Genomic DNA, 27,533 nt, shown 5'->3' on the forward strand with positions numbered 1-27,533 from the left:
AAAGAAGCATTTTATTATAAAGACCTGACATTGTTTTGTCAAGAACAATGTATTTGAGGACTATTAAATGTTACAGAGAAGAATCCCGTCCCTTAATTTACATAGATGAAACATGGGTGGACAGCAATTTAACATTTGAAAATGCTGGCAATTAAATGAAGTAAAAGGGATTTTAGAAACAGGAAATGCCTCTCGATACATAATAATATTATGTGCTGGTGATGAGATGGGTTTCATTCCTAATACTAGCTTAAGTTATAAAGCAAACTCTACAACTGGCGATTATCACAGACACATGAATTCTTCAATGTTTGAAAAATGGGCAAGAGAGAAGATAATTTCAAACCTACTGCCAAATTTAATTATAATTATTGATAATGTGCCTTATTATTCGGTGCAGTTAAATAAAGGCCCACAATGCCTTCCCAAAAAAGGAAGATATAATAGAGTGGCTGACACCCCCTCCCCCCCCACAAAACATTTCTTTTTGTCTGAATTTGCTAAAAGTGGAGCTACTGGATTTATTGAAAGAAAATGCTCCCAAAGTCAAAACTTTTGAATTTGATTGTATAATCGAAAAACAAGGACATACAGTTCTGTGACTCCCACAATATCACTGTGATATAAACGCCATAGAATATGTATGAGCTGAAGTAAAAAATTATGTTCGAAGTAAAAACACGACTGTAGATATAAGCATGTTGAATTTATTACATTTCACACACGAGGCTATTGAAGGTGTTTTGGTGAACAATCGGAAGAAGTACTGTGATCATGTAAAGAATTTAGAAACTGAATACTGGAGAAAAGGTGGTACAGTACAAAGTCCGTAATCCGGACTCGTAGATTCCAGATTAGGTTTTTTTCCAGATTATAGATCATCAATTTAAATCTGGTAAAATGGCATGCAGAAATTATACAATTAAAAATATGAAACACCGTAATTTATTAACTAATGATCTAAAGGGTATCAAAATTTACAAAAAAAAAAAAAAAAAAAAAAAAACTTAATATTTTTTTATTTACTTTATTAAACATTTCTTTCAATGCAAGTTGCTTCATTTTTTGTGCTAATACTTTCTCTTTAATTCTATAAACAGACATAATTTCTTGTTCAGTTACAAAGTTCCACTGTTCAAATCATTTCACTCAAGCCACTGTCAAGTTGTTTCGTTTTCTATAAGCTCTCTGTCACGTTCTTCACTATCGGAAGCGGTATTTTCTGGATCTAGAACCATACTACAGATTTCGCCGTCCATTAATTGATATATGATTGAGGCATTGTCGTCGCAATGAAAAACTTCCGTTATATCATCTTCATTTATTACTGCTTCTCCACACTTCTTTGCAAAATCCAATAACTGGAAAATTTCACCTTTAGTTTTCTATGTCGGAAAACCTTCAAATTCGCAGCCATCATCTTCATCATCCTCACCATGAAATATGGTAGCTGGCTATAAATTATGCCAAGCATTTTTTAACGTATCTGGAGACACATCCTCCCAACACACATGCGTAAAGCATACGAAAAGTTTGCGGCTTTGAGGTCCGGATTATAGATCATTCCGGATAATGGACGTCCGAATTATGGACTTTGTATTGTATTATAGAAGAATTGTGTGAAACATTAAATTTTACTGCCAGTGACTCAGATTCTAAATTCTCTATGAGTTTCGAGGATCCTTAATGCTGTGTCAGCAAAACAAATATAAAGGGGAAAAAAAGGTATGGCATGTCGAATTAAAAGTAGAATAATTTTTATGCAACCTCTTCTCATTAAATTGCTTTATTTTATTTATGGATCATTTGATTATATTAATAAATGTAATTTATTAAAGAATATTTAACAGATAAAAGTTTTTCATTCAATGTTTGAAAATATTTAAAATTAACTAAGATGAATTATATATTAAATTATCTATTAAAATACTTGTATGTATAAATTGATGATGTATTAAGAAAAATAGTTTACTATTACAGTTCTTTTACTGGTTTTTCTTTTAAATGTTACCATTTGATGTTTTATGCATTTAAATTCTATAATTTTAAAATTTCACGGTACATCAGCTTAAAATGTATAAAGCACAGACAAAAATTGTCTGTTGCGTAGCACTCGAAAGATAAAGAGTGAAACGGAAGAGCCTTTTAAATCTTCTGGGCTATTGCACTCACCCCTACATCACTGATAGATATGCCCACTTCCGCCCCGAACCAGATGTTTACATAAATCTGGAATATGTGTTTGGACAGTACACTGGTTATCATTAATCAAGGAACAATCACAGAAATAACGATTACTCAAAAAGTTACATGTGGAATTTAATGAAACTAAGCCATAGAGTACAACACATAGTAATATATAAATTATATTAAAAGAAATTATCAGACAATGATGGTGTTATAAAAATTAGCATATGTATAAAATGAATAAATCAGATGTGTCAGTTTGGTATAGGAAAATTATCTTCAGTATGGAGTTTGATATTTTCCTAGAAGCAATACAGCACATATAGCAATGTGTTATGCTGTCAATTATATGGTTTATCAGTTCCACAAGAAGTGAGAGCCATTGCTCTTGTAAAGGAGTTGCAAGTGTGGCAATGGTCTGAAGAGGAGGAATGAGAACACCTATACATCTTCCTAAAGTCCAAGTATGCTTGACAGGATTCAGTTCTGGTGATCGAGCTAACCATTCCATGCGTTGAATTGTTTGCTGCTGAAGATAATCCTCCCTGATGCAATCCTTGTGTGGTCTAGTGTTTTCGTCCTGTAGCAGGAAATCATCACCTATTGCCCTGGCATAAGGGCATACATAAGCACCAAAGACGTCATCTCTATAGACCTAAGCATTCATAGTTCCCTGTGGAAAGGCATGGAGGTCTGTGCGTCCACCCCAAGAGATACCACCCCAAATACAGATACTGCCTCCTCTGTATGTATCTCTTTCAAAGATGTTTGATGGATGATAATGTGTTCCATGTCTTCTCCAAATCAAATACTGACTATTATCACTTCAGAGGCTAAACTTGGACTTATTCATACAGAGAACCAACCTCCACTGATCAGCTATCCAGTGGATATGTTCACCAGCCCAGCTGAAACATTCCCTTCTACAACGTTATATCAACGACACACAAATGGCTGGTCACCTCGTATACGGGCCTTCTTCGTGAAGCATTGGCATTGAAACCAACCTTCTGGTAGCTGCAGCGAGGGAGGATCTGAGTTGAGGAAGAGATGCAATTCTATTTCTTTGTGTGCATAACATCAAATACTGGTCATCGGCGCTCGTCGTAGCAATTGGCCCTCCTTGGCTGAACCTCTTGGATATCAAATCTGTAGTTAGAAATTGTTGCCAAACTCTACAAATCACAGGACTCAAATTTAGCTATCTGACCACTTCTGTCTGACTTTGTCCCGCCTCTAGTGCATCAAATTAGTGAAAAATTATTCAGCAACGAGTTTATGAAATTATTATTTGGTGGGATGTTTAATAATTTGTGGTCCATGGAGGGGGGTAATCTCTTATAACACTATTAAAAAGTGTTTTGAAATATGCACTTTTATGTAAATTCATTTTCAAAAGATGTGTCATTTGGCAACAATATTGAAACTATATATGTAAAAGCTGACTATGCTATTACAAAAAGTGTTAAAAGAACTGGTGAAACTCAGGGTGAAAGAGAAGAGCTAGGTCAATCCTTTGAATTATTTCTCGCTGACATAATCCTTGTAAGAAGAGTTAACAGGACATCACTGTGTTGTATCAGCTCTGACTTCACCTGTTTAAAACTGTAGTTCCATTTGGCTGCAAAGCAATATTCTACCAATGAAGGCATATCAAACTGATTTTAATCTCATATATTTATTTTCCAGTAAAGCAGTGGTCTCAAACTGATGGCCTGTAAATACATTTTCCATAAATTAATTAGTATTATTATGACAAGAATTTGAAGAAAAAGTTTAAGATTAACTTCATTAATTCTGTCCTTCTTGGACAAGCTGACCAGACACAGGGACAGTCAGATTTTTAACAATTTATTGAGCCCCTCGCGGCATTAAAAAGGTCCCAATTTTGGGAAAGAATGCACAACAAGCTAGGGAACGGCGGGAGAATATGGTTTTCGGCGGCCATGTGGCTATTTCGCCAGGATAAGAGTTTATATTATTTTTGTTAATTTTATAATGTTAAACTTTAATAATAATGAATAATTGTTGAGAACAAATCATCAAAGTTTCCATTGCTGATCAGTCATTAAAATTCGACCACCATTGCTTTTACTTAATGAACAATGGCATTCTTTGGCATTGGCAATGACGAAAACATTTTGTAACTGTCTCTCAGACAATACACACATCGTACTGTGTGCTAGTATTAGTTAAGCAAGTGATGTCGACAAATCAGCTATTCAGATGAATTAGGCACATAATTTATTTACTTCATAAACACTTAAATTTCTTGAATTTAACAAACAGCACTCTTATTATTTATATTTTATAGTGGTGGAAAAAGGTCTAGCATCGGCCTTGAAAGTGACACTTATGACTTGCATTACAGTAAATTCAGAAGACAAATAACAGAAGTTAGTATTGTTATTACTTAGAGTGAAAAATAGGATTAAAATTTAAATAATTTGTTAAATATAGTTACTTTATAACAAAGAAATTAATATACTTACTTACCGTGTTTTTAAGCAATATATATATAAATTTATAATAAATTATTTCCATAGATTTTTAACATAATGAGTAAGAGAAGAAGATGCAAATTCAACGATAATCTAAGAAGCAAATTTCCTTTTATTATTTAAAAAAAAAAAAAAAAAAAATGATTACATGGTAAAATGCGAGAAATGTAATGGTGAATTTTCTATTTGGCCCGGCAAGAAGAATGATATTTCAAAGTATAAAAGATATTTAATTACTACTGCATCTTCCTCCAAAATGCAGGAATTCTTTCAGAAAACAACTTAAAGAAATTAGGAGACGAAGAAAAAAAATTAGCATTAGCAAAAGGAATTATGTCTTTTCATGCTAATGATCACAGTCATTCCTTCATATCTTGTACAATACAAGTAGTCCAAAAGTTATTAAACAAAAAACTTACCTGTGCTAGAATAAAATCCGAAGCAATTGTGTGTAATGTGCCTTTTTTTTTTTTTTTTTTTTCTATACGCATTTACAGAATTAAACAAAAATCTAGAAAAAAATTAATTTTTTAGCCATGTATTTTGATGCATCTAATCATAAGGATATAAAGTTATTTCCAACCATTATTAGATTTTTTGGTTCGGAAACTGGAATGAAAATTAGAATTTTATTTCGTTTCTTTGGCTTCCAAAACTTCTGAAATAATTTTCAGGTCCATTATTAATATTTTGGAAAAGCAATTTAAAACATAAAATGATTGCATATTGTACAGACAACACAAATGCACAGTTTGGAGGAAAAGCAAAAAGATGTACAAATAATATTTTTTATAAATTAAACAAAAACCTTAATCAAAAAATTATTCGTGTTTGTTGTGCAGTGCACATAATACATAACGTCAATGAAACAGCTGCTGACTTGTTGCCCGTAGATGTGGAAAATTTTGTTATTAAAATGTATTCTTATTTCTATATATACACAGTTTACGTTGAAATGCTTAAAGAATTTCGTGAAACTGTGGAAGTTAAATATCAGAAAAATCTTGGATACTGTAAAACACGCTGGTTAGCTCTTTTGACAGCTGTCCAAAGAATTTTGAAAACATGCAAACCTTTGAAATCCTACTTTTTATCGCAGGATAAATGTCCTAGAGTTTTAAAAGAATCTTCAAAAATTTTGCTAGAGTTTGTACTTAATCAAGCAGCTCGTTTTCAAAATGCTATAAAACTTATCGAAGGTGAACAAATTTTGGCAAACGAAGTGACAAATGAAAATAGTAATTTAAAATTTCAATGTCAAAAGCAGTTAGAAAATAATTTTCTTTCCTTACCTATCCACAATAGTATAATCCAGCTAGAAAAACAATGTGCAATAAATTGTGCAGATATCATGGATCAAGTTAAAAAATCCTCTAGTAACTGGCATGATTAGTTAAAAGAGTGGACGGTATATTACAATGATATTGAACATATTCATTGGGTTATATTAAAACAAGAATTTAATTGGAATGATATGCAAAAATCATTTGATAATATTACTCAAAATGTCCCATATATTCCAAAAATGAGCATTTTTAATGAAGTATCATTACTTAAAAAAATATATTGATAAAGAAAAGTTTAAATCTTGGCCATCAACAAAAATCACAATACAGAACAAATGGTTAGAAATATTTCATCATTTTGAAACAAACCATGTTCCATGCAATACTATGCTAAAAACTGTGGAATACGAGCTGTCCTTACAGGAACTAATGTTGCGACTGAACACATTTTTTCTGCAGTAAATACAGTGTGGACATCAGGAAAATCACATGTGTGAAATATAATTTAACAAATTCTTGTGAAAAATTTCATGACCTTTTAAACAACAACAGCAATCTACTAAAAGCAATTCATCAAATGAGAAATATTCCAAAGAATAAATATTATATGTAATTTTTTAATGTATTATATTTGTAAACTGTACTTATGTTGAAATTTTAAAAAAATATATTACAATTATATAAAAATATATTACTATTTATGGTTCTATGAAAATTTGTGTTGCTACATATAGACCAAATTTTTAATCAAGAACCACCCCGGTAAATGGTGGCCCACTTTACCAATGTTAAAATCTGGTCACCTTATTCTTGGGAAGCTCGGGTATATTTCTTTTTGATTTAAATTAAAAGTAAGTTATTTAGTAGTTATTTCAATACATTACAATTATTTGAATTAATGTCAATATGAAAATTTTAATATTTAGCTGTCAAAGCATTTGAATTACAAATTGTGACATACAGAAATTTCTTGCAGATACCAACTTTTAGATTTCATGCAAAATAAAAGTACAAATTAGATTTTTTTTCTTTGTGTTATTTTCATATGTATGTTTAATAAATAAACATATTTGTTTAGGTATGTTAACAAATTTTGTTTTAATTTAGAAGTCAAACAACAACAATCAACATTATATTTGCAAATTTTCCCAGAACAAGTTTCGTTGGTTTACCAAACCATCAGCCTCTGCTGCCAAAGTGCAAATGAACGAGGTAAGATATAGTGTAAAATAACATGCTAAACAAATATTTTAATTTAGAAGTCAAACAACAACAATCAGTGTTATACTTGCATATTGTCACATGTGAAATGTACATACACACACACATACATATGTACCTGTATGCATACATGGAACACATCCATCCACCCACACATACATGCATGCATACATATACTTTTGAATCCAGCCCCGATAACAGATGAGTACCAATATTACTTAACTCTTCGTTCCAATATTTAAGCAAAACACATGAATAAGTAAAATAATTTTCATACAACTTGCAAAGCTGTTCTTATAATAATCTCAAATAGTAGACAAAATATTATTTCAGTAATTTGGTAATTAATAAATAATTTTTTAATAGCTTACTTAGATTGGACAACATTTTCATTGTTCATCGTTTTTTGGCCACAACTTCAGAAAATACCTGTAAAATTTTAAAATATTTTAAATCATAAATTCTATTTAACTGCTGATGAATAGCTATTTATAAAAACATTGCAGTAGTATTGTTAAAAATTGAAACAACCTGACATATGTAACTAATACTATATTTGGACAGCATCCACTACTTTGTGACTGCTATGTTTTTTTCACTATTACTATTATTTTTTTTATGGATGCAAAACTGCTACAACAATAATTTTTAAGTTCTAGTTGTATTATAGTATGAATAGTAGTTGTTCTAGTAGTCTATAGTATGAATATTAAGTAGCAATTCTTTTTCACTTTTATAGCCATTTGTTAGTGTGGCAGTATATGTGTTAAGATGTATTTTTTACACGTTATATGATATATACAGATATAGCATTATTTTTAAATTTATAAACAAGATCATTCACGCACCAAAACTATTACTCAGTACTAACAGAAGAGCAATTTGACATTATTTTGGCAATATTTTCTCGGATTCTGGAAAATTTAAAAAAATAGAAAAAGAGGGAGAAATTTAAAATTCTGATTTGGATTTTGGAATGTCATTACTTTGCAGAGTACTTCTCGGATAAACTTCAATGAAAATTATTCAAATATGAAAAGCAATATGGCAATTATCTGAACATTTCTTAAAAGTATATAACAGAAAAACTCTGAAATTTGATATAAATTTTCAGAAAATTTTGAAAAATCTTAAAATTAATTACAAAAATTTGCCCATAATAAAATTAGCCATCCGAAATAATAATGGCCATAATAAAATCAGCCATTCTAGCCATATGAAATACATGTTTCCTAAAAAAATGACAACATTTTGTCAGCTTAACTTATCTTTTTATTTTCGGCGAAGGGGGAAACACAACTTCATTTTAAAATTTTATCAAAAAAAATTAATTTCACATTTAGTTTTACAGAAGTTTATTAAATCAGAATTAAATTTTACAGAAATGAAATATACAAAAACACTTTTTTAAAAGAGTAACATTTGCAGAAATAAAAGACAATACACAAAGAAATATTATACTGTATTAGAATAAATACATGTTTGATCCTCTGCATAGAAATAACACAGTTTTTCAGATTTTTTAAATAACTAAATGGGATGTGTTACCAGTTAGTCCGAATATTTACAATTCTGTTCCAATTTTGATGGTAAATCCTATCTTCTCACCTGCTTATTTTTCTTTTTATGATAACTAATGCCTTGGTTGGTACAAACTGTAGTAATTAGATCTTAGTTATTTTCTTTCATTTTTCTTATTTTTTTCTACAGCAAACATAAGTCACACAAGCTGTACTGCATTAGTCACTTTCTTCTTCAGAGCAAACAAAAAACTATATTCTGTTTCCATACCCAAATCAATTGATTATGCCATATACATAAATCACACAGATAATACAAAACCAGAGTATATTTTTGTATTTTCTCAGTTAAATTTGAAATCAAACAGAAATTTAACAAGATAAAAACCATTACACTACGTACCTAACTTATATTATGCTAAATATTTTAAATATATTAATTCTTAAAATTTAATTTTAGGTCTTTTGATGCTGTTTTTAAACCTCAATCTTTATAGATTCAGTTTAACAATTACACAAATTCATATGAAATATGTCTTTTAAAATAAAATTCATGAATTAATATGGAAAATTAATGAAGAAAATAATATTCATCTGAGAAATTTAATCAATTAATATTATGAATAATTAAGTGAGTAATTAAATTATCATCCACCACAATTTTAAATTGGCAAATGCATGAAGACCATAATTTAATTACTACCTAATCACTAAATTAATATAAATTCAGCAGTTCACTCTGAAATCAACACTGCAAAGAATTTAATTATTTTAAAAAAATGTTTTTGAAAATAAAACATTGTTATAATCATAAATTCATATTTATAAAACTGAAAGCCATTTTTAATAATAAAAATAAAGACATTAAAAGAGCATGAATGGCTATTCAAAAGTACATACCATAAACAATTATATATTTAAAATTAGATGAAAAAGAAACATTTTATTGGTGTTTCAGCATATTTCCCTTTCAATTAAATTATATCTATATTTGTTATATAATGCTTAACTAGAACTATTTTTTATTAAATTTTAATTTCTGCAATAATACTAAAAATGGATGCTAAGTTTTTTAGAATAAATTACAGAACTATTCAGTAAATACAACTGGGCTTTAGCAGGCAAAAACTGACAAAGTAGCTTCACATAAAGTGAAAAAAATTAAAGAGAAAATTACATTTCTTTTTAAATAATTAAATATAGTTACAAAAGGAACATTTACAATTAAGATCACAAATATTCAACAAATTTGAGCCTGTAAGGCAAATTACAGGATACACTTTATCAGTTTCAACAAAGTTTCTACTAAATGATATTCTTGCAGTTCGAACAAATTAACTGCAGTTGAGAGGAAAATCTAGTTCGTTTAATTTTAAACGTTCTGGAAGATAAAACAAAAAATTTACTACATCTTTCATTGGCTATATATTACAAATTTCCATGGAATTTTATATTACTTAGTGAAAATTGATACTCATTAGATATTCATATTTGTAGTTTAAGACCATATGGATATTTAACATTTTATTTACATGAAATGCTAACACTAAATATGAATTCATTGCTTAAAATTAATTATTGTAATAAATAACTCGATTTCATTTAAAATCCCACACTAACTTTTAAATTACATAAAACGAGGCAAAATTTATACATTATAGGAGATATCAGTATTATGGAAATGAAGTTGTTTTCATTTAATTCATTAAAGCCCATTTATGCATTTTCATTGTGACACTTTTATCGTGAATAAAGTATCTTCAGAAATGCTTTATATACATTTTATTACTCTAATCAAATATTGTTCTGATATGAAACTAAATATTTTTTTTTTTTTTTTTTTTTTTATTAAAGGCAGCAGATAAGTGCATACCGAAAATAGCATGCATTTAGACAGGCAACTCCGATCACACGAATATTTATGGAACCAATTAAGACATTATTAAACTAATTTATACACATAGTGTGTGGCCTAATTTCATATTAATATCAAGTGTGGTACAAACTGTAGATATAAAATTTACGTTACTCTGTATGTATCTAGGCCTAAAATCGATTATGAAAACATTATAGCAAATATACAACTTATTGCTATGTTTAACTTTCTATGAGGCAGAATAAGTTATTTCTAACAGGATGTATGAAATATTTATCATAATCATATTAAATACTATACCGATAGACAGTACAGTGGTACATTTCAGCCAATAATTATGCAATGAATTATTAAACAAAACACAGCAACTTTTTCCACTCAAATTAGGTCTTGAAATCTTTAATAATATGAGATGTGTGTTTCTTTTTAATTTACTTCCAATAATATTGCTTTCCGCATATACTTTCAATTTTTCATAGTAACTTCAAGATCTCAGATCATGAAGTAGAAGTTTAGCGATGTTATATTTGAAATATTAGTTACCATTAAATGCAATAAAACAACATCAATCAATATTAGAAATGGTGAAAAACACTTTTATTTATGATGACAGTCAATTGCTTTATTCATATTGTATAAAAAATACTCACAGAAAGCATCAGAACGATCATAAAAACGAAAAGCAACAAAACAACTGTGCTCACACCTTATTGGTTGCTAAACGGAGAAAGCAAAATAAAACCACGCCTAGGAAACGAAGGCATGGCAACTCGAAATGGATAAGCAAACTTCTTGTTGACCGCTTTTCTTCATTAAAAAAATTACTTGTTATAATTCACAGTTTATTTTTTAATTGTTAAAATAATTATTCAATTACTCATAGAAAATAAACTCAAAAACCGAATAAGCTTAAAATTATAAAATGTCGTGAAGATAATAAATAACAGTACTACCCAAAATTATTAAAGACGTTTATACTTTAAATACAAATGTAACAATTTAAAAACATTTAGGCAAGTAAAAAATTATTATTTTAATAATATATGAAGGAATTTACCACATTATCATAATTTTCTTGATTTAGTACAGGCAGAATAGAGGAAACTTTGCAGCATCTCCCCCTTCATCTGCAGCAAGGCTGTTCGTTAGACAGCCATGTCAAAGAATATGTATTGTTACATAGATATATTGTATACGTTCTTTGGTCATGTAACGTTGCGGTATTAATTAACGAGGCATCTTTTATTTAATCTATCAAGGATATCTGTGTGATGTTAATTTTTCTGTCTTTAAGTCTTTAGTTGTAGTAAATTGTTTAACGTTCCGATTACCTGCTAACAGTAAACGTTGTTTAAAAGAAGAAATCCAACAATATCCGTCGTATACTTTAATTAAAATATATATTTATAGAATGTACTAAAAATTTAGTGTCAAATGAATATTCAGTAGACATCCACATAATGGCAATTCTCAGTAAAAATATACAGTATATATTGTTATATCAAAGAGCACCAAATTTGATTAAACTGATTAATGTGTGTGATGGTATTTCCAGCCTAACTATTAAAGAGGACAGAACTTCTTTAAAGCGGTCAAAAAATTTCATAGTTTTTATTTTATGTTACTGGATTCAATATTTTTTTGAAAGAATCATATTAATTTTTTAATTGCTTGATAATTATTTATCAAGATAAAGAAGGAAATGCATTTTAAATTCTATTATGGCTGATGATTTTAAAATCCTACATCAGCTGCCTTAACAATTACCTGAAATTGCTTATCCATAATTTATGTGCAAAAGAATAAAATTTACTAAACTATTAACTGCAATTAAAATTTCCGTAAGATTTTTGTCACAGTCTGCTTTATCGAGTACCATATTAGGATTTACAAATGCTTGCTTCCAAATTGTAAAATTTCTACCCTAACAGCTTGTTTTCTGCTTCTGTGCTATTCATATCAGATTTAAAAGATTTTTATTCAAAGATTCATTCAAAAATTGTGTTTTAATAATATGTTGTTATATCCAAATTCCAACTTTTTGCCTCGAACTTTCCTTAACTACTAATGGACACGACACAATCGTATTTTAGGATATTTTCTACTTCTTTTCCTTTTCTTTCTACAAGCCTTCCCCCCCCCCTCTAATATTTTTTGGGCCATTTATTTTAAGTTTTATTTTGTCCTATCTTTTTTCCTGGCCTGTTGAACTAGTACAAAATCTAAGAAGTTCCTTTTTACTCACCTCTGAAATATGAAATTGCCCCCCTTTCTATATATCTTTCCTTCGCACCTAAACTTGATTTTTCGCCCATCGAACAGAAAGACTTACAGAAAGACGGGTGCAAAACAAGACATCTATCTATTTCGTCTGTCTGTCTTGTTTCACATTTTGACGTTACATTTTGATAAACGTATCTGGCAGCAGTCTTTACAATGGTTTGATCATTAGTTAAAAATGGCAGATTTAGATGTTGATAGTTTGTCGAAACTTCGTGTTGTTGATTTAAGGGAGCATTTATCAAATCGCGGTTTACCAACATCTGGTCTAAAAGCGGAGCTTGTTAAAAGGCTTAAAGAAGCAATTGTAAATGAAGGACAGCAGAGTGGTAAGTGTGAACTATTTATTACATATCTTACTGGCAGTATATATAAAAAGGTAGTATTTTAATTTATATGAAAGTACTTTCAAACCTTTCTGGGCAGTTTTTATTTCATATGCTTGAAATAGATCTCTTAATCACTGTGTTATCCTTCCGAATGAAATTCAGTAAAATTAACTTTTAGGAGATGGATTTTCTTTTATATATATTTCTTATAAAGTATCAGGAGTCCAAGTATTTACCAGTCGGAAGCGAAGGGAAATTTAAGGTGTGTTGTTATAAATGAGGCGTTTATGTGTAATGTACATTTAAGTGTAAGTTTTAAAATTGCAAATTAGTGTAATAAAATTGACTGTTCTTTTGTAGTTATCGTACCTATAATAACAAGAGAGGTGCTATACAGTCAAAAGTCTTTAATCCGGACTCGTCGGGACTTCGACGATTCCGGATTATCGGTTTTTCCGGATTATAGATCATCAGTTTAAATCTAGTAAGATGGCATGCAGAAATTATAAAATTAAAAATATGAAACTGTAATTTATGAAATAAAGAGCAATTATGATGTAAAGGGTATCAGAATTTACAAAAAAAAAAAAAGCTTAATATTTATTTGTTTACTTTTTTAAACATTTCTTTCAACGCGCGCATGCATAAAGCATACATTACGCATAGTCAGAATTAGAAAATTGCAACCAGAAAACTATTTGATGTGTATTCGTGATATTTATAATGAGGAGGAATTTGATTTAAATCATATCAAAGACGGAGTACAATCGAGATGAAATACTATATTTAGTAAGGAATTATAAGCAGAATAAAATAAAAACATCTGCCCTGAAGATACGGATAGTGCTGACAGATCAACTTCCAGTTCATTGCGTGCGGCGTCGTCACCCCCCCTTCCCCTTGGCAGAGCAACGTGAAATTGATAAAACAGATTTCGGAATGGTTAGAGAATCAAAGGATATGCCGGTTAATCTTTAGATTATGGTAACTTGGCTATTTTTTTGGCGAAAATTTGGTGACCACCCCTGCTACAGCAACCAGCTAGTTTTTTTGGGGGGGATGCCATTTTGTTTTCACAAAGTAAAGTTTTTTTTTTTTTTTTTTTTACTCAACACATGTTTTCCAACAATCTGCTAGCCGAATTACGCTTATGCTAGAACATTTATGGAATAAATGTGCTTAATCATGACGAAGATTAGGTGCGAAATTGGGACAAAGTGCAGAATCGCTCACTGCGTGCCGTGTTTTTAAGAATTGCACATATATGGTATCCATGTACATGTCGACCTATTTTCACTTAAAAAACATCTTAGAGTTGCACAAAAATGGCACTGCACACACTCTTAACTTTATCCATGTTCACTGCTAAAGTCCTAGCTAGTAACCTTTATCGCCTTACCAAAATGTCGCCAAACTACCTGTTACCATATTCCAAAGATTAGCCGAATTGGAATTTTGCAAATTTTCTTCCACTTTTTAAGTGAAAAATTGGTCGATTTGTACATGGAAAAAGTCAAGGGAGTGTGCAATGCCATTTTTGTGCAATTCTGGGAATTTTTTTTAAGTGAAAATAGGTCGATGTGTACATGGATACCTAGTATGTGCAATACAAAACGAGCCAAGCAGTGGGCAATTCTGCACTCTTCCCAATTTCTGAATTCGGTTCCAATAACAGAAGAGTACCAAATTTTTTTCTAATATCTCAATATTAAATATGATCTATAAAGAGAAATTAAAAATCCATTAATACCACCTTTAGACATTAAAATTTACAAATAACAGCCTTAATAAATGTATAATACAGTCAAAAGTCTTTAATCTGAATGTCTATAAACCGGAATGATCTATAATCCGGACCTCAAAGCTACAAACTTTCTGCGCATGCGTCGATGCATGCGCATAATACATTTACGCATGCGCGTTTATTGTATAACAGACGGTATAAGCTAAGCTAAAATTATCTATTTCAGTTAATGTTGCGTTGTTCCTTAATCTTCTAATTGGATCCTGCTTATTATTTTTTGCAGACTGTTAAAGCAATTTTATAAAAGTAAGCTTGAACTTTCGATTATGTCAAATAGAATTTTCGGTTAATCTTTGGATTATGGTAACTTGGCGAAAATTTGGCGACCAACCCTGCTACAGCAACCTGCTAGTTTTTGTTTGGACACCATTTTGTTTTCATGAAGTAAAGGCTTTTTTTTTTTTTTTTTTTACTCAACATTTTTTTCAACAATCTGCTAGCCAAATTACACTTATGCTAGAACTTTTATGGAACAAAAGTGCTTAATCATGATGAAGATTAGGTGCGAAATTGGGAGGAAGTGCAGAATCGCAAACTGCTTGCCGCGTTTTTAAGAATTGCACATACACGGTATCATCCATGTACACGTCGACCTATTTTCACTTAAAAAAACATCCCAGAATTGCACAAAAAGGGCATTGCGCACACTCTTCACTTTATCCATGTACACTGCTAAAGTCCTAGCTAGTAACCTAATCCTAAATCCAGCCTAAATCCATGAAATTTCCGAAGTATCAACGCATTGTTTAATAATGCTCTATAGAGTATTTAAATGGCTTATATACTTTAATTACCTTATTTCTTGTTTAAATGCATATTTTACACATTTTATTTTAATTACTCACCATTTTATGACTTTTAACATTATACATCTAAAAACTAAATATATTACTTAAAATTCTCTTTTCGTATGAAAAATTTTAAAACAGGGATCTACACACAGTCTTATGTTACATTCCTTGAACTCGTAATAACTCATTTGCCGTTTTGGAGGTTTTTTCCGGGAATGTGAACAAACAAAGCATCGTCGTCTCATTTTCTTATCAGTCTCTTCTGAACAAAGTTTTGGAAAATGTCTTTCAGTTAATCTTTCAGAATCAATATCTAAAATATTTTGCATCATTTCTGCTATTTCATGCTCTGTTAAACATTTTCGACGCTTTGACATTGCAACGGTAAAAACAGAAAGAATTCACGTCTAACAAGATCTAATTATTTTCTAAAAACTGAACTGTAAACCGAAATACTCAACGCTTTAGCGCATATAAAACTTCTACTTACAATAAACAACTACCACGTGCGAATAAAGTGCGATTTAAAGAGACGTCATAAATCACGCCATTCGGAAACATTTAGTTCCCTGTTTGTTTATATAATCAAAAACAGGTGTATGTGAGTCATGCTTCTCTCATTTCTAGTAGAAGGTCTAATGTACATGTATCTGAAACCATATGGACATACAGTGCCATCTTGTGGCAGAAATTATAGTTTGAAAAATGTTCCAGGACGCTGGCACAAATACGTGACAGTAGGTAGTAAACGGGAAAATGCTCTGTCACGTCTGCGTGTCGGCCGGTAGGTGAGTGTGTTCGTTGCTGGCACATAGACGTGACAGTCGGCGCGAAGGGGTTAAACCCGGTAAAAGAACATGTATGAAATTACCTGATCGCGAAAAAGTATATACCCTTTCTATACATGAACATTTCTATGTATAAAATAAATAAAATATCCAAAAATCGCCTCCAAAATGTCGCCAAACTACCAGTTACCATATTCCAAAGATCAGCCCACCAAATAACTGGGCAATTCTGCATTTCACCCCACTTCCGAGTCCAGCCACGATAACAGAAGAGTACCAAAAATTTATACTATCTATATAACCGGGTTGCATCTCTATCATCTTTTTTTTTTTTTTTTTTTGTTAACTTCTTCTCTCTTTCCTTCTATTCTACTTCCTAAAGTTATTTCTTTTTCTAATTGTTATAGACTTTATAATAGAGAGATGTGTTGTGTATCTTCTAATTGAGAAAAAAGTGAAAGTTTATGGTAGTATTCTGTTTGTGCATATTTCACAAGTTCACAGAAATCAATGTGATTGTCACTTACATGCCATATACATTATTCCAGCTCGCCTGTCATTATAAAAAGCACTTGTATTGTAATTAAGGCCAATTCAGAAATTCAGTACTGAAATTCTTGTAATATACTGAGTTGGAGAGGAAAGAAAACAGAGTTTTTTATTAATAAATAACTGGAAGGATCTTAGAGAATCGGATCAAAGAAATGAGGTAGCACATATTTACATATTAATTAGTCGAATAATAAGTAATATTTATGTTTGCATCACATGCCACATTTGGAGGAACACTTTTCTTCTCTTTTGTATGAAATGAATGTAACGACAGTTTACAAATGATAATGTTCAAGCATGAGAGATGAGAAGGTTTCTGTAATTGAGATACTTAATATACAAACTTTTGCTAATTATGCTAACAAAAATGATTACTCTTCTGTGTAGGGAACCATATGAAACCACAGTGAAAATGTATGTGCAAAAAGTGAATCTAATAAATGTGCCATTTAATTGGAAACTGCATGTCAATTTAAATAAAACAGGTTATTGTTTTTTTTTTTTTTTTTTTTTTTTTTTGTTCTAGATTTTTGAAATCGCATTTGAAATACTGGTTTAACTTAAAAAATTTTTTATAATGCCATGGATCTAACAATTTGGGATCCGAGGAAGAAAATTTTCAACAGAATTTTTTCAAAGAAAAGGTGTCATTCATGATGGAAAATAATGCACAAAACATCACAAAATGAAATTGTGTTTTATTAGTTATTCAATAGCAAAATGACACTGCAGGAAAGAATCGTAGGTAAAAATATATTTACGGGTGCCCTTGGAAAAAATTGGGGATTTTTGGCAGTTGATACATGGACACCAAGTTTGTGCAAATCTTTGACTTTATGTAGCGGCGATGCCAAAAATCATCGCCGCACAAAGCCAAAATAACAAGTCAAGGAATTGCACGAACTCAGTATCCATGAACACATCAACCTATTTTCACTTAAAAGAACATCAGAGAATTGCAAAACTTTTGCATTGTGCACTCCCTTGACTTTGTCAATGTACACATCGATCTATTTTCACTTTAAAAGTGAAAGTAGCAGCCAAAAAAAAATATATAATCTCAATAAACTACATTTTAACCCTCTAAGTGGCAAGGCCATATATAAAGTAGCCTAATTTTTCACCCTTCAATGTCATTGATTAAAAAATACTGTGTTGAACTATTTCTTGGAGCCACAGCTCCTGGTAACTTTTTGGCGAGCTCACTACAATTTTTCTTATTATTATATATATATACGCCCTAGAATATCTTTTGTGATATCTGTAAGAACGTATATATACGTGTATATTAAAGAATGTCAAAGAAATTAAGGCAGTATATCAAATGTACACAAATCCAGATATGAAATACGAGGAGAGTTTTACAATAAAATCAAAAAAATAATTTGTTCTCATAGTTGTTTTGCGAAATTTGTGCTTTCTTAGCGAAAACCCTGGCCGCTCAGAGGGTTAAATCAAATAACATAAAAAAGGAAGTTCATCTTAGCACTACACAAAGAAAATATCCATTTACTTTATTTTAAAATTGCTCTGTCTTTAGTGAAACAAAATTCATTAACAGCATCCAAAAACTTTCTAAAATTTTCTGAATTATAATCTGTATACTGGCGTCACCACATAAATTCACACATACACAAAAAAGGGGGGAAAGTAAGAAATAGCTTCGGTAGTGCCGGTGTCTTCCGACTTTCGAACATACGCATTTTCTTCTTACAAACTTCCTTCACTTATAATGGCTACAAAGTAAACCTTCATTTACACACCAGCCAGTTAATGATGATTTCCCCTTTCATTCCAAATCATACAGAAACTTCAAATTAATCTCGCCACATTCAGCCATTTTACCATCTAAACCACAAAACAAGAAACGAACTTCCTAACCAACACACGCCATAAGCCCTTACAAATCTTTTCCCATCATTGAAATTCACCGCAATCACGCAACCAATAATGTCAAAATATGTTTTCCATAATATTCAACTACTTAGGTTACCATAAATGAAACAACAGCTTGGTGATAAAGGAAGAAACAACTTCACGATAATACAAGGGGCACCCTTAAATCTACTCTAAACAAGGTTTCTTTTCTTCTGTTCTCAACCACTTCAAAAAAACGCCTTCTGCTCTCTCATTCTATACCACCAAACACCCACTTTACCACCGGCAGCCATTTTACGATGCACAATACACAATGTACATTCTAACTGACTTCCAACCTATATTTTCCCATCAGTTAAATTCTCTGTAATCACACAACCAAGCTTATAAATAAGCTGACTACTTGATGCATAATCTCTTCTTCCACTCGTGCAGTGCTTAGCAATCTTGCAATGCATTGTGTTATCAACTCGAATTGCTGCTATGACTCGACATTTCGAAAGACAGTTAATGTATTAATGTACTTTAATTGTGTCAGTGAAAAGTAAGAGCGATTCCAATATCTGTGACAAGGTTATCATGCCATTAAAGTGTTGTGTAGGAAATTTTCTTTTCTTTGAACCATTATTTAGAGTTGGTCTGCTTATTCTACAAGTTTAAAGTCAAATATTAATGCAATACTGAATGTGTTCTTGTTCGTTATTTCGAAAGTTAAATTTAATGCAGTGTGTTTGTGATCAAATAGCTTGGTTCTTTTGTTTGAGTTTTGATTCTTGATCTGGATAAAAGTTTACAGTATTGTGGAGAAAATGATGACTCAAATGGTGAATATCTTCAGGCAAAGAATGACATTAGTGCAGATGCTGCACAGGGGTTGCATTGAAATTAGAAATTTTGGTACTCTTCTGTTATCAGGACCAGATTCAGAAGTGTATGTACATAATTACAAAACAATTATTTTAAAAACAAAACATAATCATGTCTAGAATTTTCGTGCATTAAACTGCTGAAAAATTATCAGTAAAGACATAAAATTTAGAGCCAATTTTTCACAAAGACCAAAAATTGAAATTCATAAGTAATAAATTTCAACTAATCCTATAATGCAATGGATGATTTAATAAATTTTAAAACCAAAACTCTTCAGACAAGCAATACCCCAATTTAAAAAAATCAAGGAAGTTTAAAGAAAAAAGAACTTAATAGAAGAGGAATTCAATCAACCTCAATGCCACTTCATCAGGAAGAGGAACATTGAAATCTCTCTTCCACAAAAATCCCTTTTTTGTGTGTGTCCAGAATTAGCTGATGGACCATTTCAATGTATTTTAATTATAATAGTTCACCCAAAAATTCTAGCCCCTCCCCAAAGCAAGGAAAAAACAAAATAATTTCAAATTAAAATCTTGAAGAGAATTCATTCAAAGAATTTAAAATATAAGTGAAATAAAAATATACTTTACTGAAAAATTCAAATCAAAATTTCACCTTTAAACTAACAGCACATAATCCAAAGAATTTAAAACGTAAGTGAAATTATAAAACCTTAGTGAAAAGACATCTGTATACATGAACACATCTATCCATGCATACAAACATACATATCTGGACCTGGGCTTGATAACAGAATAGTACCGAAATGGTAATGGCTGTTGCCAACTAAATTTAATTTGTTTAAATTTTATATTTTGCATTTATATATGGGATTAAACATTAAATCCCCACAGTTCTTGAAAAGGATTTAAAACTCAAATACTTCAATTTTATCCTTTTTTCATCATTTGAATCTGAAATATTAACCTAAAATAACATTAACTATTTTAATTTAAAGTTTTGAAAAGATTTTCATTAGAAGTGTTTGTTAAGAAAGAATACTTCCTGTAATATCAGTGGGCATGGAGCATTAGTATCACATCTTTCTAATATTGTATGCCATAACTAAGATTTAGTTTTCTGGACAGATTTTAGTGTCACATGTGCATTGTACGTGTATGTTTCCTCTTAAAAAATACATTATTAAATGTATTAATTTCTTAAATTTAGATTTTTAATTTTGCTTTAAATAAAAGCTTAATATTGAATGATCCTGTGTCCTTATTATTCTTCTGTGACTAATTTGAAAGGTTCTGGATTTCCAGAACCTTTCAAATTATAGGCTTTAGATTTGAAAAAATTTAGTAGATAGGATGAATCTTGCATAGTATATTATTAATTATACACTCTGTAGAATTTTGATTACCTTATAGCACTCATCTAACCTTATCTCTTGTAATGGTAGTGTTATCTAACACTACCATTACAAGAGCAAATGATAAATAAAATGTTAAAAAAGAAGGATAAACAAACTAAATAACATAGTTATGAATATCATAAGTTCAAAATGGAATATGTAAAGCAATTTAAATTGTGATAAGAGTGAAATTAATGAATGAAATCATAAAATTTTCTGGATATTTGAAGACCAGCATTCTAGATATTCTCATTTATCGATAGGAAAAGTCTTGATAATGTATAATTTGTGGAAAATGAAATAATTAGTAAAATTTAAATATAATTTCTGTGACGTTAAAAAATTTTTTTAAATACAATTCAGAATAATTTAAATTTTGTTTCAGGGGATAACTCGTCTAGCAAAATGGCATCCTTGCAAAATTACAGACCTTATAAGAATTTACAATCCTTTGATGTAATGACATGTCAAAACGAAACACAAGCTGCTTTACCTAAAGCTAAAACTCAGCGTAAAGCAATCTTGATTTCTTGTGTGAATATGAACATGGCTGTTTGTGATTAATGAAACTTTATTGTGAGGAACGACTCTAAATTTCAGCTCTTGACAAGTTATTAAAACCCAGGGATTTCAAACTATACATGTAATGTAGTCGACAGTCAGTATTTACTACCGTAATCTGTTCACGGACTTTTAAGAATGTAAAAATGTGATTACTGAACTGAGACACTTGGGAACTTTGCGGTAAAGTGTTTTATTTACATAATATTGATGGGAAAGTTTATATCAGTTGTAGTTAAAATATCTTTTAATTGTGATACATCTGCATATCTGAAAGCATTATAATACAGGGTGACTGAAAATTAGTGGACACGATTCAAAATGAAAAGAAAAAAAAAAGTTTTTAATGTTTTAAAACAATGACTAGGTAAGATAAATATCAGATATTTTGGTACTTAATTTTATTCTGTTGACCGTGAAACTCTTGCCAGACAGCACGATTTAGCGTCAAATACGAGTACGTGTGATGTAACAACATACTCATAACATTTGCCTTTTCATTTGATGTAACCTGAATCGATTGTTGATTAGTCACCTGTTGTTTTTATATGTAAGGATATAAATTAACTTCTATTGCTGTAATTTTTCTTGCATTTTGAAAAAAATATAAAATTTGGGACCAGCCTTCTACAGAACAGCAGGCAGTGGATTATTTTCTGAGTTATGGGATCTTGCCATCCAAAAAGAGTTTTGTTAATAAACACAATATATAATCGACAAAACAAGAATCAATTGGAATAATTACCTGTGGGAAATTTGTACTTGTAGTGTTCTAAACAGAGCTTCTGGTAAAATCAGTGCACCTGACAATATAGTGCAAATGAATGAAAGCCTTTTTACAAAATGAATTGAATACTGTTTGTTGATTAAATAAAGAGGCATCAGTTCCTTCAGAAATCCACAGGAACAGTGGTGCAAATTTGCCATGATCTCTGCCAACATTTATGGTTCGATGGTTGCCAACTTTTTGCGTTCGATGGGACAATACGTAAGTACCAATGTTTTTACTCACTTAACAGTGTCATTAGATAAGTAATTAAATTTTTATATATCCCTTTGTTGGTTTTTCTACTTCCAAGAAATACTCGATTGCACGTGAGATATTAGCAAGCATCTGAAGAGCCTATGGAGTAAATAATTGTCTTGTTGATAACTTAAACATGTTTTTATGTAATCAGTTTTTTTTATTATTTTTTTAACTAAATGGATATCTCCTCCCCCTTTATGGCAGGCATTCAGCCGACTTCAGCTTGTTCACTATTAATACCAAAAGTGGTGGTCACTTAATTATGTAGGCATCTGATAGGTGGGTTACCTTTTGCCATATATGAAGGGACGGACAGTTACAGACATGGCTTTTCCAGGATTCGAGCCTGGGTGTTTTGGTATCGCAGTTGGCTCCCCTAAACACTATACCATCTGGGCGGCACTAAATGGATATTTCCTGAAATTTGCCAAGACAGGAACAGCTGGCTCCTTCAAGAAAGAGATATTCTTCATGAAAAACAGTTCTGGTTGAATAACTATTTTGTGAAATTAAAATATGACATTTTATCTGTGCATCTGTTGTTCATGCCTGAACACAAACAGGATTTATTGAAGCATGCAGTTCCTTTATTACTGCCACGTGATTTATTTTACTTAAGTTTTGTGAACCGAAACTTTCTTTAAAGCAGTGTTTCTTAACCTGTCTAGCGAGTCGCATCCCATTGAATCTTAAAATATATCTCCGCACCTCATTGAAAAATGTGTTTTAATTTTTTTAATCTAGAAAAATACATTTTTTGCGAAACTTATTGTTTATTGAAAAACATTGTACAGTTTATATAAATACTAAACAATATTATTTTTATTAATGACTAGTCTGTTGTTGTTTGTTCATTATTATACTGGCGAAGCGAGGTTCCTTTTTTGAAAGACATACGCGTAAGTCATCACTTGCATTTAAGCAATTTCTCGCTTTAGTTTTTATATGCAAAAGCAATGAAAATTCCATTTCGCACAAGTAGGTGGTAGCAAAGGGTAAGAGTAACTGCAGTGCTGAATAACGTTGTAAATGTGAACACCAGAATTGTTGCAATTCTAATTGTTCGAATTCCATTTGAACATGTCCACTTGCTCGCATTTCAATAAGTTGATCTTTTTTTCAGATCACTATCATTCATCAAATTTAAGTCAAATAGAAATGGATCCAGTATGCATCTCTGAGTTTTGGTAATATTTCTGGTAGAAAAATATCCATTGAATGATTCGCTCAATCATCTCAAATGTATTTCAATGTCGGGTATAATTGTATTCTTTTCATTTTTCGCAATAACAGAATCAAGCAAGGGACAGTTTGCAAAATTCCCCTTTTCTACTCGACATATCCAAATTTCTAATTTTGCGATAAATGAAGATAATTTTTCACTAGATATTATTATATTTATACCAAATCCTTGCATTGATAGATTCAGTTCATTTAAATGGCTAAATATGTCTGCTAAGTAGGCCAGCCTCATCATTGCTCTCAAAATCTTTTACTAAATAACAGTTTTGACTAGTCAGTAATTGAGTAATTTCCTCACGCAATTCAAAAGCTCTGTTAAGCATGCGACCCTTAGATAACCATAGTATTTGGGTGTGATATAGGAGCACGATTTCTTCGCAAAATGCATGAAAAATGCGATGATTAAGCGCTCGCCCTCAGATGTATTTTACTACATTTACTGCTGTGGTTAGATGTTGTTTTAAACTTTCTGGCAATGCTTTCGACGGAAGTGCATGACAATGCAACATGCAATGCGTTATTATAACTTCCGGTAATTCTCTTTTCATGTGTGAAAAAATCCTGAAATTTTGCGTAACATTGCTGGGGCTCCATCAGTGCATATTGAGCCAATCACATTCATTGGTAATTGATATTTAGTAAAAAAATCTTTGATGCAATTGAAAACATCAATTCTTCTCGTTTTCACCTCCAGTGGCTCAAAAAATAGAAATTCTTCTCTCACCTCTTTTTCCTTCACATACCTGACAAATGCCAAAAGTTGGCTACAATTATCAACATCAGTTGACTCATCCAATTGCATGCTTATTTTTAGTGGACTGGTTTTTATGTCTTCAATTACTTGCATTAAAATATCTTCACTGAGATCTTGTATTCGTGATCGTATAATATCATTCGATAATGGAATCTGTTGGATTTTTTTATGTGGTTCCGAATCCAAAACTGTTTTAACAATAATTAAAGCAGAAGGTTTAATCAACTCTTCAGCGATCGTATGAGGTTTCTTTTTTCTTTTTTTTCATATAAATATGCCACTTGATATGACGCTTTTAATAAAGGTTTTTGAATTGCTGGTCCGCACAATTTTAGGATAGTTCCACCGATATCAAACCGAGCCTTCTTTGACTTCAAACTATTCATGCTATGCGCTTTTCCACCACCATGCATATTGTTGAAATGCTCTAATAACTTTCACGGCTGTTTGAAAATATCTTGGAACACAAGATGCATTGCAGTCATTGCGTGCCATCTTTTTCGGTTGTGCAGGTAAATCCATAACCGACATACTTATCGTTCCATTGTTGTTTTTTTGACATACTGGGGTTCACTATAATCGATTTAATTATTTAGAAATAATGTAATATAATATATATAATGTTCTTACGTTTGTAATATCACTGAATCCTATTCAGCTTGAACGGGCAACTAAGAATGTATTAGTCTCAAGAGGTTTCTGGACAAGTCAGAATACACATGTCACAGACACAATAGTTGATTCAACTTGACTCACCCTAACACAGGCGCAGTAGATGTAGATACAAATCTGTGAATCCATAGATTCCATTGGACTAGCACATATTGAACTAAGCGCATGCGCAAGCTGGGATAAGGTTCTCCGCTTGTATTTCCACAAAGTGTTTTTTCTTTTCTCCGTTACCTAGCTACCTGTTCGCGTTCGTTTGTAGCATTTCATGCCTTTTCGTAGTGTAGTGTATACGCCCATCGGCACTGGCTCTTTCCTGTGTCTTTTGCTGATAAGTGAGCTAGGTGCTACCAATTTTTATGAGCTTCAGTATTGGAGACACTATTGCAGATTTCAAATATTTTATTATAAGAAATTTAATAAATGATATTTAATAATTTTATGGTTAGGTAAAGGCTTCTCCCGCATCCCCAAAAATACATTCCTGCACCTCCAGGGGTGCAGGCACTCCTGGTTAATAACTACTGCTTTAATGCAATCCCAATACAACATTTGATTGGAATTGTATGAGAGAGGTGTATGCCAGTTCCTTGTTATCTTTTCCTAACACTAAAGTTAATGGATGCTAAAAAAATGTTCAAGTTGTTGAAAGCTTATTCACAAAAAGAGAAAATCTTATATGCTATAATCTGCCACCAAAATGTACCTTTGGAAAATTTTATCATGAAATTAGAGAATGTTTTCAACTAAAGACATGGAGAAAGAAATAAGCCAAAATGCACCATTGTGGTAATACATAATATGGCTTTATTGGAAAGTACCCTGAAATATTTACATTATGCATGATTGATTGTACTTATTAAGTACACGAGTTAAATAATATTGTGACATAAAATAGTTTTCATGTAATCAAAGCCAAAGGCCATTTCAACAAAAAATTTGGTAGCGTTCCTTCTGTTGTAATGCAAGGTATAGGAATTATGGTACTCTTCTGTTATCGGGATTGTATTCAGAAATGTATGTATGTACTACATATATATATAATTTATAATAAGAAAACTTTCCATGTATCATCTCTAACAAACAGAAATTCAATTTAAAAACCAAGAAGGAAAAAAAAAAAATTATTCACAATTTATATTAGTATTTTAAATATTCATATATATATATATATATATATATATATATAATTTATTTCCTAAACAATATTGATTAATTGATTATATTATCTCCTAAGTTTAATTAAAGTAGAATTATTTTAAAAGAGTGAATCCATACTGGTAAGTTGTATTTTGAAAGATGTTTTGAAGTAACTTGAAAGTAAAATGTTAATAATGTTTTAATGGGGACTGGAATTAAATCATCATGAAGAACAAAATTTCAATTGTAAAAGGAAAAATTAAATTAAAAAACATGTAATCATTGTCATTGATAGGAAATTAGTTGACTTTTCAAGGGGAACAAACCAACTCCCGTTCAATGAACAATAATTAATAAATAAATACGTAAATACGAAGGTGTTTCGTCTTTACTCGAGTTATAAGGTAAAGCTCAACTGGCAATTCTAGTCAGGCCAAATATTTTTGCGAATAGAAGGGATTATGAACCAATGCTGATACTTAAAGAACATATTCTTATGAAGCATTTTAGCCAATTCAATTTGGAGTGAAAAGCAATTTCTGTAGAGAAATCCGAAAAAACTCGAGCAACTGTCCCCGACACCCTCATGTTTATGCATTTGAGTTCTATGTTATTTGTAAAAATTAAACATTGGAAATTGTCATTAGGAAATAGAATTCAAAGTAAAGTTGAAATAAACATAGAAGATTACAAAATAAGATAAATAATGCAAACTTTGAAAAAACAAATCAAAAATAATATAAAAATAATACAAAAATAAAAAATATAAGAACAGTGAATGTACATTAAGATATAAAGGCCAGAAAAGGTATTAAGTAACTTACATTCTTTCTAGTGGGGAGTCGGCAAAGTGTTCTCTTCGTGTCTGACTCAGAAGTGTAGGGTGTCCGAAAAATT

At 30.9% G+C, this 27,533-nt stretch overlaps 2 protein-coding genes across 5 annotated transcripts in view; one reads left to right on the top strand and one right to left on the bottom strand.

Annotated features, from left to right (window-relative positions):
• Positions 1–11,333, bottom strand: part of LOC118196963 (transcriptional repressor p66-beta-like) — a 52,815-nt gene extending 41,482 nt beyond the window's left edge. Inside the window, exons 1-2 of one of the 3 annotated variants that reach the window (XM_035368434.2) lie at positions 11,242–11,333; positions 7,567–7,624 (exon numbers count right to left, since the gene is read on the bottom strand). In XM_035368434.2, the coding sequence (XP_035224325.1) occupies positions 7,567–7,595 (29 nt within the window). In that variant the 5' untranslated portion in view covers positions 7,596–7,624; positions 11,242–11,333. The other 2 variants (XM_035368435.2, XM_035368436.2) reach the window with 2 other exon arrangements.
• Positions 11,334–13,017: 1,684 nt separating this feature from the next.
• Positions 13,018–27,533, top strand: part of LOC118196961 (uncharacterized) — a 38,636-nt gene continuing 24,120 nt past the window's right edge. The window contains exon 1 of one of the 2 annotated variants that reach the window (XM_035368428.2): positions 13,018–13,200. In XM_035368428.2, the coding sequence (XP_035224319.2) occupies positions 13,050–13,200 (151 nt within the window). In that variant the 5' untranslated portion in view covers positions 13,018–13,049. Of the gene's footprint in view, positions 13,201–21,845; positions 22,793–27,533 lie in introns of those variants that run through there. The other variant, XM_035368429.2, reaches the window with a different exon arrangement.

This window comes from Stegodyphus dumicola, chromosome 2 (assembly GCF_044657685.1).
Source record: "Stegodyphus dumicola isolate Sdum_Otavi_A_Nest chromosome 2, ASM4465768v1".
Taxonomy (NCBI): Eukaryota; Metazoa; Arthropoda; class Arachnida; order Araneae; family Eresidae; genus Stegodyphus; species Stegodyphus dumicola.